A 14,564-nucleotide genomic window follows, 5' to 3' on the forward strand; every position below is an offset into this window, starting at 1 on the left:
GTGTTGAAATATGAGCAGTGGGGATGCGTCCCCAGCACTCTGGCCGCCTGGCTAGCTTATGCCCGAAATAACAACACACAAACTGTATTCATTTAAACACTGCTTGGCCCATTTCTAGCTAGCCTCTTCTAGGCTAATTCTCGCACATGGACTAGCCCATTTCTAATAATGCGTGTAAGCACCCCAAGGTGCGCTTACCGGGAAGATTCTAACCTATGTCCATCTTGGGTCAGTGCTTCATTGCATGTGACTTGGAGAGCAGAGCTATCGGGAGAGCAGAGCATGACGTTTCTGCTCCAGAGCAAAGCTGTTGAGTCTGTCTGAGGAGTCTTACCTCACTTCCTCTTCCTCCTGTTTACTCCTCCCACCTATGTTTTAACCTATCAGGGCAAGCAGTTTCTTTATTTAATTAACCAATGAAATCCACAGATTGATATATGACACTCCCACATCAACCAGGTTTCTTGCTAGCCTCATGATGGCTCACTCAATAAAAATATTTTTTCCTTGTCCTTCCTCCATCTCATTATCAGATTCTTTCAACTTCTCCTCACTGCTCCCCTTAGCACACTTTTTCTTCTGCCCTCCCTTCTCTCTCCATCCCTCGTACTCCCAATTTTGTCAGGAAGTCTTACCTATTTTGTCTTTCCAGGTGGATCTGTGTATATTTTTCTTAGGGTTCACCTTGTTACTTAGCTTCTCTAGAATCATAGACTATTGGCTTTCTATCCTTCCTTTTGCTTTACAGATAGTACCCACTTATGAATGAGTATATAGCATGTTCATCTTTCTGGGTCTGAATTAGCTTACTCATGATTTTTTTTCTACTTCTAGCTTACTCATGATAGTTTTCTAGTTGTCTCCTAACTGCATACACTTTACACCAGAAATAACAATGATCTTTTGTGCTCAGTTTGTTTTCTTCCATATATTCAAAGGGAGGTATTCTAAACTTAAGCCTTCATGTCCAACAGCTTTACCCATGGGTAATTAAGACATGCATTCCTGTGAATAAAGGTGAAGAAAGGGAAAGTGTGAGCTGCCGAGACACTTCTCTCTCCTCCCACTCAGCATAGGGTAGCAGGAAGAGAGAATACAGCAGGTGCCTATTGCCACCAAGAACTGAATGTGGTTCCTGGGTAGAAGAAGATATATAGTGCACTTATTTTTGATTTAAGAGCTTACTAAAGCATTATCTCATTCATTAATAGCCCCAGGCCCCCCATAAAAAACCCAAAATAACTCAATACACTTACTAATTTAATGATGAATAAATGGGAAGGAATTTGTTGCTGTCCAGACAAGAGCTACACTGCTTTCCTTTTAATGATTAAGTTAAAGATTCCTTAGCATTTCTGCACTATTAAGACATTTATAAAAAAATAAAAAAGATATTTATGGATAAACCCAGCAGGTGTAATGGGCCTATGTAATAACAGCATGGAGGTTTTGACAACTGTGGCAAAGCTCTCAGGTGTTAGTAACATCAGGGAACTTAAATGACCGTTATCCTAGTGTCAAGGAAAGTGGGGAAATCTCTGAAGTTTCCTGTAATTTGGGATACAGAACAAATGGTGACAGGCAGTGGATGGTGGTGAAATCAACCCAGCTGATGTGCAAGCAGGATCGTGTTCTTGGGGTGTTATCATTCAGCATGTTAGGGTTGCACACATTGCCTGGATGCACACATAGACATGCCAGAGAGTTTTCAAAAGCTTGTCCTTGGCAGCTCTTGTGTCCTCTGATTTTGACAGAGAGAATGTAGCATGCAGGAAGGAGCAGCTACAAGTTGTGCCCTCTGGTGCTGTAGTTTTCTTACAAGTCTTAGGCTTCCAGTATCTATAGCTCTTGTGTAGACAGACCTAAGCCTTTCATATCCTTTGCTTTCCAAATCTTGAAGACTTATAATTCAGCATTAACTTGCCCTAGAATTGTAGCTTTATGGAGAGATTAGGTTTGGGGAGTTTTAAGTCTTTCATAGCAGCCAGTGTTAATGATTCTAGTGTACCTGAAAACCTTGGCTCCAAAAGCTCAACATCCCTCAGGAAGTCTTCCTATGCCCAGAACCTCTAGCTCTTTATGCGTTTGATACTTAATCATCTTTTCGGCTTCTGCATGCCCTTGTACCACCATCTTTATTCTCTTTAGCTGCCACTTCAGGAAGCCTGCAGCTTCACCACGTTTGTTCATTTAGCCCTCCTGATTGCCTGCATGTCTTTCCTGCTCTGCTGCATGCACCTTTGCTACTACTTCTGCTGATTCTTTTTTTTTCCTTTTTGGTACTTACTGTTTTTCAAAACTGAAATTTCCTACAGTAAATTATTTAATAGTCTTTTCCCTCATCCAAATCCTTCCATATCCTTAGTATTTACCTATCAGGTCAACATTAGCATCATCATGCATCATGCTTTCTCTCTCCCTCCATCTCTCTCTCTCCCTCCCTCTCTCTACTTCTCCACACATATATGAATGCATGCATTTGCACACATACAGCACATGAGCACTCACACATACATACACACACACACTAACAGACACTCAATTTAAAAAAGAAAACAAGGAAACAGGAGCCAGCAATGTTTAAGGGAGATTTATGGAATTTTTTTTTCATCAAAGACTCAACAAGATGTAACCCATTTCTGGTACTGGGGAGTTTATCTCCCCATTATATGGTGGATCCATTGATGTTTCTGTCATATGTGTATATGTATAAATTTCAGGAAACATCTATAGTAGCATGTTCCTGTATGACTTTCAAAAAGTCTTTAATGTTAGTTATCTCACCCATATCCCTTCCACTGTCCTGAGTCCCCTCCACTCCCTGGTCCCTTACTAAATATATAACCTCTGTGGTTATGTTCTAAATAAAACACAAGTACCTCAAGTTTAAAAGCTAATATTTATCTATAAGAGAATGCATGCATGAGTTAGGTTGCTTACCTCACTCAGGATGATTGTTTCTAGCTCTATTTATGTTCACATTTAATACTTACATTTTTCTCTTAACAGATGAATAACACTTTATTTTGTAAATCCTGCATATCTTCATCATCCATTCATCAACTAATGGACAGACATCCAGGTTTTTTTTCCAATCTTTCAATTAATATGAATAGAACAGCTATGAATATTGATGAACAATTGTTTTTGTAGTATGGTGTACTCCTTAGGGTATATGCACAAGAGTGGGATAGCTGGATCTTGTGAAAGATCTATATTTAGCTTTTGAGGAAACAACTCACTAACTTCCATAATGGGTATATTTCCACAAGCAATGGATAAGAGTTATTCCTTTCATGCTTATATCTACTGACATATTTTTATTAATCTTTACCATTCTAGAAACAAAGAAAACCCAAAATAGCTAGAACAATCCTTAAATAGAAAAAAAAAACCTGCTGGAGGTATCCCCATGCTTGATTTCAAATTGTACTAAAGAGCTGCAGTCATAGAAAATAAGATGGTATTGGCACATAAACATTGATTAATGGAACTGAATGGAAAACATACATGTAAGTCCTCTCACCTATGGACATCTGATTTATACATATACAGACAGAAATACACACTGGAAAAAAGACAGTATCTGGTGTGGGAGGTCCTTCTCTGTGTGTTGCTTTTCTTTGTTAATGAATAAAAAACAGCCTTGGCCTGTTGATAGGACAGAACTTAGGTAGGTGGGGAAGATGGAGCTGAATGCTGGGAGAAAGACAGGCAGAGTTAGGAGACATCATGGATTTGCTGCTGGAGTCAGACATGTCAATTCTTTGCTGGTAGACCACGACCTCGTGGTGATATACAGATTAATAGAAATGGGTTAAATTAAGATTAAATTAAATTAAGTTAGCAAATACGAAGCTAGAGCTAATGGGCCAAGCAGTGATTTAATACAGGTTCTGTGTGATTATTTCAGTTCTGGGTGGCCCAGACAAACAAGTGGTTTCTTGCAACAAGTATCTTCAACATTTGGTGTTGGTGCAACTAGATATCTGCATGTAGAACAATGCAACAAGATCCATATTTATTACCCTTCATAAAACTCCACTCAAATACCTCAGCATAAAGCCAGATACATTGAGATAATATAGCAAAGAAAAATCATCTGAAAAATCATAGAGAAAAGAGAAGAAACCAGTTCAAATGCATAGAAAATATTGTAACAAAATCAAAAATAAATTGCTACTGTACAGAAAGACAATCTTATCATTGGTGTGGGACAATGGCCTGTATTCTGTCAATTATATTTTAAATAAACACTGATTGGCCAGTAGCCAGACAGAAAGTAGAGGCAGGTCAGTGAGAATAGAAGAATTCTGGAAAGAAGAAACTCCTAGTCTGAATCATGGCCCAGTCACAGAAGAAGCAAGATGTGACTGAGTCATCAAATAAGGTACTGAGGCACGTGGCTAACATAAACAAGAATAATGTATTAATATAAGTTATAAGAGTTAACAAGAAGCCTGAGCTAATAGGCCATTTAGTCTATGATTAATGTAGACCTCTGTGTGATTTCTTTGGGACTTAATGACTGTGTAAACTAGTCAGTACAGAAACCTCTGACAACAGAATAGCAACAAACATGGGGCAACTGCATCCACATAAAGCCTGAGCGAACTTGTAAAGTAGTTCTAGACACAAAATAAAAGAGTCAAACATGGCTTATTGATAGCAACACTTTATTGGGTGGGCTCTGTCTGCTTGAGGCAAGCACTCTTATTTAAAAGAGGCTTCCTTACTCAGCTTTAGCTGTAAAACCTTACAGCCCTTTTAAGAGATCCTGCCACAAAACACTTAAATGATGTTAAAAACATGACCACATGCGTTTTGGTTTAAAGCCATAGCAAAAAAAAAAAAAAAAAAAAAAAAAAAAAAGCTGGCTTTCTGGTCCATCCTACCAGCACAAACTCTGCAAACTCTGACTCTTTCAGGTAGGAATGAGAACATCAAATAGATAAAAGAAGTAAAGAGACTCTCCATAAGATAAAAGAATCCAAATACTAAACATGGAGGACAAAGAAAGGCTACTAAAAGCTGTAAGGTGAAAAGACAAGGTCACTTATAAAGGCAGACCTATTAGAATAAAACCTGAAGGTTCAGTGGAGACTCTGAAAAGAGGGGTCTGGGCAAATGTTCTATAAACTCTGAAAGACCACAGATGCCATCCTAGATTACTATGCCCAGCAAAAATTCAACCACTATCAACAGAGAAGAAAACATCTCATGATATAAACACATTGATCAATTTCTCTCTACTAATTTATCTCTACAGTAGATACTGATAGAAAAACTTTCAATATGAAGGGTCATACAACAAAGTGGATGATGTGGGAGTGATTTCTTATTAATAAAGAAACTGCCTAGGCCCCTTGATAGGCCCACCCTTAGGTGGGTGGAGAAAACAGAAGAGAATTCTGGGAGAAAGAAGCTTAGTGAAGGAGTCGCCATGATTCTCCCGCTCCAGACAGAGGCAGGTTAAGATCCTCCCTGGTAAGCCAGCTCGTGGGCTACACAGAATATTAGAAATGGGTTAGAACAATATGTAAGAGCTAGCCAATAAGAAGCTGGAACTAGACAGGCCAGGCAGTGTTTGAAAGAATACAGTTTCCGTGTAATTATTTCGGGGCATAAGCTAGCCATGTGGGCGGCCGGGTGCCGGGGACGCAGCCCTGCCGCTTCTAATTCAACAAGTGGACACAAAGAAAGAATAATACCAGAATAGTTAATCAAAAGAGGGAAAAATCCACTATAATAAGATAACAGAAATTAATAAATACTTTTCCAAACTGTCTCCCAATAATAATGGTCTCAATTCCTTCAATAAATGACACAGGCTAAAAGATCATATTAGAAATCAAGATTTATCTTTCTACAGTTTTAAAGAAACAGACTTTATCATCAAGGACAGCCATCAATTTAGTCAAGAAAAGGAAAAAAAAAGGTATTCTAAGTAAATGAAACTAAGAAACTAAGAAGTAAGTAGAGTATAGTAATGGTGTGGGAAATCCTTTTGTATATATGTTGCTTTTATTGGTTGATAAAAATGGCTGTTTTCAGCCAATGGCTTAACAGATTATAGCCAGGCTGGAAGATAGATAGATAGATAGATAGATAGATAGATAGATAGATAGATAGATAGATAGATAATTAGAGACAGATAGATAGATAGATAGATAGATAGATAGATAGATAGATAGATGATAGATAGATAGATAGATAGATAGATAGATAGATAGATAGACAGACAGATAGTAGGCAGAGTCAAAGTGAAGTCATGTAGCCTCTGCCTGAAACAGACATGACAGAACATTGTTGGTCAGAGATAGTGAAGTGGCGATATACAGATTAATAGAAATGGATTGAACTAGGATATAAGAGGTAGCTAGAAAGATGCTTAAGCTATTGCCCAAGTGGTATTGCAAGAACTACAGATTTCTGTGTGATTATTGAGGAGCCTAGGTGTCTGGGAAGCCAATGAGCAGGCTCTAGCAACATAGTTGCTATTTTAATATTTGATAAAATAGATTTTGTGGCAAAACTAATCAGAAGTAAAAAGAAACGGTACTGCAATATCACTAAAGGAAAACAAAACCAACAAGAATATATTACAAGTCATCACGCACTGTTAACATATGAACTACATATAATGGTATTCAATTTCATAAATGAGACACTACTTCAGCTAAAATCATATACTGCACTTAGCACAATGATAGTGGATGACCTCAATATGCCACTCACACCAAGAGGCAGGTCATCCAGACCAGAAAAAAAAATGGCAGAGAAACTTGGGAGTAAAATCATCTCATAAATCAAATGAACCTAACATAAATCATGGAACATTTCACACAAACACTAAGTATTATATTTTTTCTCAGAACTCGGTGAAACTTTCTCCAAAATTTACCGCAATTGGTTACAAAGGAACTCAAATATAGGAAGATTGAAGTAACACCCGCATCCAATCTGACTACAATCAATTATGTCTTACTCTATGGCCATCTGTGTAGCTGGGTGGCTGGTCCCTAGTGTCCTCCCTCTTCTTTTCTTGCTCTCCTTCTTTCTTCTTGTGTTTACAAGATTTCTCCTCCAATTTATTCTCTCTGCCTACCAGTCCCTCTTCTCCTTTCTCCTGTCTGACTACTGGACATTCAACACTTTATTAGCTCTATCAGGTGATTTAGCCAGGCAAAGTGATACAGCTTCACAGGAGTTAAAAAAGTACAACATATAAATATGCAGTGCATCTTTGTACCATTAAATAAATATTCCACAGCATAAATAAATGTAACACATCTTCAACTAATATACCACAACACCAACTATTTGTGTTTACATGGTCTTCAATGAGGTACTTATTCATATCTTCTTTACGGTCCTTTAGCATTTTCATAGTTGCTATTTTAAAGTTCTTGTCATGTATTTCTGCTAATCTGCTTTTCTCATGGCTTGTTATAGTATGCTTTGAAGAGACAGTAGCCCACTAGACCTTGTGACTCTTGCAGCCCTTGCTCTTCTCCCATAATCCCTCTGACTTGTTAAAAAAAAACATTAGAATACATTCCTAAAGCTAGCATCAATGTCTATTCCTTTCTTTGATCACTTCTTTCCGAGGCAGAATAACAAAATCCAGGTCAGAAGCCCTTTATGACTAGCCTAATTTACATGACCAATTAAAATTGAATACCTCATCTCAACAGGTGTTTTCCCTGATACTCTAATAAACTGCCATTTCCCTATGTGCCGGACATCTGTCTACCCTCTATCCACAGGCAGTTTTTTTGTTCTTCCAGGACAAATACCGCTTCCCCTCTTCATTGTCCCCTTTTATTTCTCTTAGTCCCCTATCTCCTTTACCACTGCATCCTAGCCCATTCTATCACAGACCTCCCCTTTTTCCTCCTTTTAAAATTGTTCCTGCAAGGTATTTGCTGCTGTTTTTCTGTCAGAACCAGAAAGCGGCCACTTTAACTTATCTTCCCTGCTTAATAAGGGATCTCCCTATGAAAACAGGCATTGGGTATGGTTTGTGCCTAATCCAGAATCTGGAAGGGAGCCCCCGCTTTGTATTCATCCCCTTAAGGGTTGGGGTCTTAGTTATGACACAGATAAATGATCTTGGTTGTTTATGTTTTTGTTTGTCCTTATGAATGAAGGTAACATATGTGGAGGAGCTGAAGAAAGAAGGCAGCAGATGCTCTAAGAGTACTCTGGAGAAGGAAGAATGGACGAGGCAAAGAAGGGCACAGGTAAGCAGGTGGTCAATATGGGTTCCCATCAAGTATGATGGCTCTGACGTCCCTTGTAGAGAGACGGGTGGGTTCTTTGTGTTTTAGAGAATCACAAAGGGATGACGCTAGACCAGGAAAAATGACTGGTCATTTTTTCATGTTACCAGCTTGACCTTTACTGTCAAAATAATAATAAATATTAAAAAAAACTGGCATAGGAAGAATAATCTTAAGTTTCTGTAAGGGTTTCCAGGGGACATTTTCTCCCACACCACACAGTGATGCTGAGCTGCTTGCTAATAGAGAAGAATTTCTGTAGACTAGATACAGAGTGCATCACATACAAGAGAAATTTCCTATTTGCACCAATAATAGGAATCTTTCTATTAGGTATGAGGAAGTGCTCTGGCTCTAGCTTAGATGGAAAAGACTCCAAGATCAGGTAACAAACAATCATAATAACCTCCTAAATACTCAACATATCTAGTAAGCATACCCTTAATCAAACAACCTGTTATTTGCCCTTGACAAGTTTTAACTCTCTGTCCATGAGTTGAGAGAGAAATGGAGTCACCGTGGGCCCCTGCAGTTTTTACATCTGCATCTCAGGTATTAGTACCATCTCCCTGCAAACAGAAGCTTCTTAACCAAGCCCGTGTGTAGCACTAACCTGCGCATATAAACAAAAATATTTTTTGAAAGGAAAATTGACAATAACTTGTAAGGTTTCTCCCTAGGGTCTGCTGGCCCCCAGGTGAGAGGTTTTGAGGAGGTATATAATGCTAGGTATCAATTTTCTCTTGTGTACCAGGCCTCAAATACAATCAGAAAGCTGCCAGTTACCACTGTGACACTGGTGCCACATTGTGCCAGGCGTTCTATTTTCTCTTTTGTGGAAAAGTGAAAGTAGCTTATAACAGTGCTACTGTTCTTTCTCTATGCTTGAGGGGGCATTAAGTTCAGGCAACAGAGAAACTGATTCTTTATGTAAACATCTGGGAGTCTTTAGCTTCCTTAAGAACAAAATCTTTCATCATAGAAGAAAGATTGGTAAAACACAGGGAATTAACAAAAGGATGCAGGATAGCAGGATATTTCAATAATGGTGGGCACTTGCATCCTCCAACAAAAATCAATAAGGTCAAGAAATAAATAATGCAGGGGTTTTAGGAATCCCTGAAACAAGATGTAATTCTGTCCTCCTTCCTATAGAATATCCAGGATGTTGCTAGGCATGCTCAGACAAGCTAATGTGCCTGGAAAAATTAGAGACCAACCAAGTTGTGCAGAAGGGGCTCAGACCACCTTAACTACCTGAAAAGGACTCTCTCCAAAGCATTCTACTGTCTACAGTCTGTTAAGGGTGCTCCAGATTTCCGGCTACTGTGAGCTGATGCTCATTTTGGGATGAAGTAGTGACATAGCTATCTTTGAGGCATTTTTGCTTTTGCAAGTAACACTTCATCAATATTCCTGTAAGAAACACAATAAAAATAAATCCTATTGGTTCAAAAAAATTGAACTTAATTGGATCTGAACTTGTTCTGGGGTGAGTAGATACTTGTTTACACCTCCTGAGAAATATTCTCATACAAAAAAGTCAGAGAATGGTTCCAGCCTAATCAATGTAGGTGGATTTGTTACTGTACCCTCATCTTTGTTGCATAACATTTGCGTATTATACAAACTAAAACTTTACGTCTGTAAAAGATACAATTCCCTGTCCCTTACTGTTACAGAAAATTATCATTTTCTTCTCTCTGGGTGTGTTCGGACATTACAGAGAAAGTGTTGTATAAGGAAGATAAATGTAATACAAACCTGCAAGCTCGGGAACCCAAGACTAACCTTCAGCATTTGGTGTGTTTTTTCCTGTTTCTTTATCATATTATATGGGGTGGTCAGCATCTAAGCCAAGAGTTTCCCATACCTTGCCCTTTCATTCAAAGATTTGGTGGTAAAGGCTCATATAGATTTTAAAGAAGCCTTGAAACTTTTCTCAAAGCACAGTGGCCGTACAGATCAGACGGGAATATGTGTGAAGAGCAACAGTGATCACATGAGGAAGGTGCTCAGGAATCCCAACATTTGTTTGGAGCCACATTCATGGGGTGCAGGAGAATGAGCTGGGGTGCTGTAGGGGTGTGACATGGGTGGATCTTCATTTCAACTGACAGGATTAGATTAGGTAGGCATTTACTTCCTGTGCATGTCCTTTCAACACAGTAATTTATGTGATTATATACACAATTATACTTAGGAGAAAGGTGGACAACATGATATTCATCATAAAAGTTCCCTTTGAGGATACAGTTTGTCTTATTGTACATGTACCTGAACTAGTCTAGATCAGATCCTCTTTCTTTGTGAAATATTTGATTATATATAATTCATGAAAGTATTTCTAAGGGCAGCAAACATTTTCATTGTTATATATCTATATCTATATCTATATCTATATATCTATATATCTATATATCTATCTATATATATATATGTGGAGAGAGAGAGAGAGAGAGAGAGAGAGAGAGAGAGAGAGAGACCAGATGTATGTGGGTGCCCATGTGGTCAATAGGCTTCAAATATATTGGTAGAAGAATATAAGTACACAGGAGATGCAGATAATGTCTGGAAAGTGAAACTGTGGTTATCAAACAAGTGGAGTCTGAATTCAAGGCTGAATTCAACCTTCTCCTGTGCCTTTTATTAATGCCTTGAGTTATCTGGGGTAGACACAGACTACTTCTTCTTTGGCATGCTTGGTCTTTAACATCACATGTGAAGTTTGTATTCTATACTTTTGATTTTACAGCAACTCTCAAATGGCTAAAAGATATTCCCAAGGAATCATTTCTTTATCAAAATGTGGTTTTATTTTTAAGTTTTATATGTAAAACTTATAGATTAATAAGTATAAAGTTATTGATAGAAAACATAGAACTTAAATCATTAAAGGTGTAGAAACAATAAAAGAAACCACTATTTCCTAGAATTAAAGGCAGGTCTGGTGATGGTGGTCCAGGCCTTTAATCCTGGAACTCAGGAGGTTGAGGCAGGTAGATCTCTGAGTGCAATGCCAGCCTGGTCTACAAAGTGTTTTCTAGGACAGCAAGGACAAAACAGAGAAATCCTGTCTTGGAAAACCATAAAAAAGGAGCTGGCTTTCATAGATATGGTATTGTAACAGTTCATGTATACATGTGTTTTCTAGACTTGGATATTATCTCCACAAACCATATCCTTGGCATCCAAGTTTTCTGATCTGAATCAGGCTTGAGTGACTTTCTTTCCGACATTGACGACCTTAAAAAAGAAGATGATGAGGTCAGATCAAGTGAAATTCAAATGGCTCCAAACATTCTCTATATTCATACTGACGTGTCCCTATGGGTCACGTCCAATTTCTCACTGGTCTATCTCCTTAAATGTCACTCTGTCCTTGAAGTCAGCTTTTTTCCCTTCTTGGGACTATGAGAGTAGCTAGTCACTCCGACAGACTTGAGCACACAGCTGGAAGGCCCGGTTATGACACAGAGCTCCAGAAGAGAGGAAAGAGCTATCATTCCTTAGGTATAGATTGAGTTGCAGAGTCTCTTTGAACAGGCAGGTTGGGAGGAGGGAGAAAGGACATTGCTGTTGCAACTGCCATGGGGAAAGGTTTGAAACTTTGTCTGGTGGTCTGAGAACCCCATGGTGCTGTAAAAGTGTTTCTATGTGAACGAACATGTGATCCCTTCTATTTCTTCTGTTTACATGGTTATAGTGGCCTTTTTTAAAGTGTGGAATGAATCCCACACAATGTGTAAGTATGACAAGGATTGTGGCTTTTAGCACATTGTGGTCTGATTAGCCCAGGGCATCCTTGGGAACTTATGATTTCTGTACATCATGCTCTGCAACAGACAGTATTTTAATATTATACATGAAGGCTCCAAGGCTCTTCGTGTTTTAGTCTTTGCTCAATTTGAAAAATCAAAGAGTCAGAATATGAACAAAATTCTTAATTAACCTGAGTCCTGTCAAATTATCTCTCTGCTTTGATAAAGGAGATACATTTTTTTGTCATTTAGCTAAACATATAACAACTTTAGAATTTATTTTCTTTATTATGATTCAGAAATATTTACTTAAAAGATACTACAAGGTATTTCATTATTAAATGGGAAAAGTTAGTTTTTATTCTCATGTTGGATTGTCTATGTAATGCCAACAGTCAAGTACACGATATATATGTATGTATGAAATCATATATATGGATGATTTTTAATAATATTAAATTCTAGAGCACACACCTGCATGTAACTGTGTCTTACAGACTTCAGCTGCCATTTATCTTTGCTTGAGGACAATTCAAAACAGACGAGTCGAAGTTTTTGGCCTGGCTCACACTTTATATTGGTCAGTCTTTCATAGACTACCACTTCCATTTTCCCTGTATCATCTTCAATTCCATAGTAAATGAAGGGATCCCTCTCAGTTTTCTGAAAAGCAAATTAACATTTATCTTTTTCGAAAGTATGTCAAGGCTTGTCACCTCTTTGAGAATTAAAGAGTGTCAACATAAACCTGTCCCTGCCAAGGCAAGGGTGGTTCTTAGGTTTAGAATCACAGGCACAAGGGCCAGTGAGAAGGCTCAGTGGGGAAGGGGGCTTGCTGGCAAGCCTGATTACCTGGTCTCAATGAGCAGGTCTCATGGTAGAAAGAGAGAACTCATTTGTGGAGTTCCTTCATGACTTCCACACTACTTTAAAAGCTTTTGTGTTTCTTCCCATCTTTCACAGACAAAATAAATAACTGAAAAAAGGTTTCAGGAACCAGAGAGTTTAAGATGTTTTAGTGAACAAATCTTTTCTTTGAACTCCCTCTTGAAGCCTTGTAGGCCTAGCCTTAATGATTGGGTCACCACTGTAGTCCTTGGAAGCCACTCTTATGTTTTACCTACTTGATGATTTCTTCTGCTGGGTGTTTTTAGGAAAAAATGAGTATCTATCTAAGTACTATGGTAACATATAAGAGTTTCTGAGATTTCTTAAGGGACAATAAATGAAAACAAGAATAATACAGCAATAACCGTTTAGTTGCCATTGCAGGTTTCTTAGGCATCTCTAGGAGGCCTGAGAAGAAAGGCTACTTGTGGCTCATTGTCAGTCTGAGAAACACAACTATTAGTCTTTTTTATTTAATATATTTTAATTTTTATTGAAAATAAGTTTATTTTAATAAAACCTAATCTAATCATAATTTTTCCTTCCCTACTCCTAGATTTTCCTCACTTCCCTATATTTCCAACTCCACAGCTTCTTTCTCTCTTAAAAAAACAAACAGGTGAATTAAGAAGAAAACCAACAAGAATGAAACAAAAGGAACACACTAACAGAAATAAGAAATAGTATGAGAAACAAATACACAAACATACAAATAGAAACTAACATTCAGACAGACATAAAGACTGATACACTCACTCGCCACCCCCCACACACACACCGCCCCACACACACATGGACACACACACACAGACAGACACTCACCTCCTTTTTAAATGGATTACATTTGCTCAGTGCACACATTGTTCCCTCTACTCCTTCCTAGCCTCTCATGGATTAAATCTACAGCTTTTAGTTCTGGCATTTAAGTTCATGCCCCACTTAGTTTACTTATTAATTGTGTAACCAAATGCACCAGAGCAGTCAAAAACAGCATAGATAAAAGTAAAAAGCCATGACTGATTTATAAATAATGAATTATGAAATCATACACTTAACAAGCATACTAATGAATTGGTACATTGGCACTTAAAAAAAATACTGGAAAGTCACAGATTTCCTTGAATTTCCTCACTTTTGCTGTGCCTAATTATAAACTGTGAAATTAAACTAGACTGTTAACCTGTTCTTCCTTTCATTATTTAAAACATTAATCACCCTATCAAAAAATCTTGATACAATGTAAAGAATATTATAATGAGAACATATTAAAAAAATAATCTTGGCTTGTTGGTCATGACTTCAGTGTGGGCCAGAATAGTTTCTTGCTTTTTATTCTCATCATCTCAAACTGTATGTAGGCTTTGAGTTTGGTTCTTTTCACAGCTGAGTTGCCAATAATGTGGGCATGGAAGCTATCAAAGATATCGAATCTAACAGGAAAGTGTGCTATAAACTGAACAGTGTCTAGGAATAAGATGGATATAATTGATTGTCACAGCCAGGAAAATGCCAAAGTTTTTGATGAATCGATTTCTAAAGATTTTTTTCATGGTTTTACCTTGTGGAGAAGAATGATAAGAGCTTCCCTCAATCCCCAAATAAGGAAACCGTTCTCATCTCTTTCTGATAT

General features: G+C 37.9%; 1 protein-coding gene across 1 annotated transcript in view; it reads right to left on the reverse strand.

Moving 5' to 3' along the window:
- The window catches only part of LOC126502038 (gamma-interferon-inducible protein 16-like), an 82,484-nt gene that overhangs the window by 18,044 nt on the left and 49,876 nt on the right, over positions 1 to 14,564 (reverse strand). Inside the window, exon 8 of the mRNA XM_050142796.1 lies at positions 12,521 to 12,709. Within this exon, the coding sequence (XP_049998753.1) occupies positions 12,521 to 12,709 (189 nt within the window). The remainder of the gene's footprint in view (positions 1 to 12,520; positions 12,710 to 14,564) is intronic.

Source organism: Alexandromys fortis, unplaced genomic scaffold (genome assembly GCF_014885135.2).
Source record: "Alexandromys fortis isolate MF-2015 unplaced genomic scaffold, M_Fortis_MF-2015_v1.1 scaffold_51, whole genome shotgun sequence".
Taxonomy (NCBI): Eukaryota; Metazoa; Chordata; class Mammalia; order Rodentia; family Cricetidae; genus Alexandromys; species Alexandromys fortis.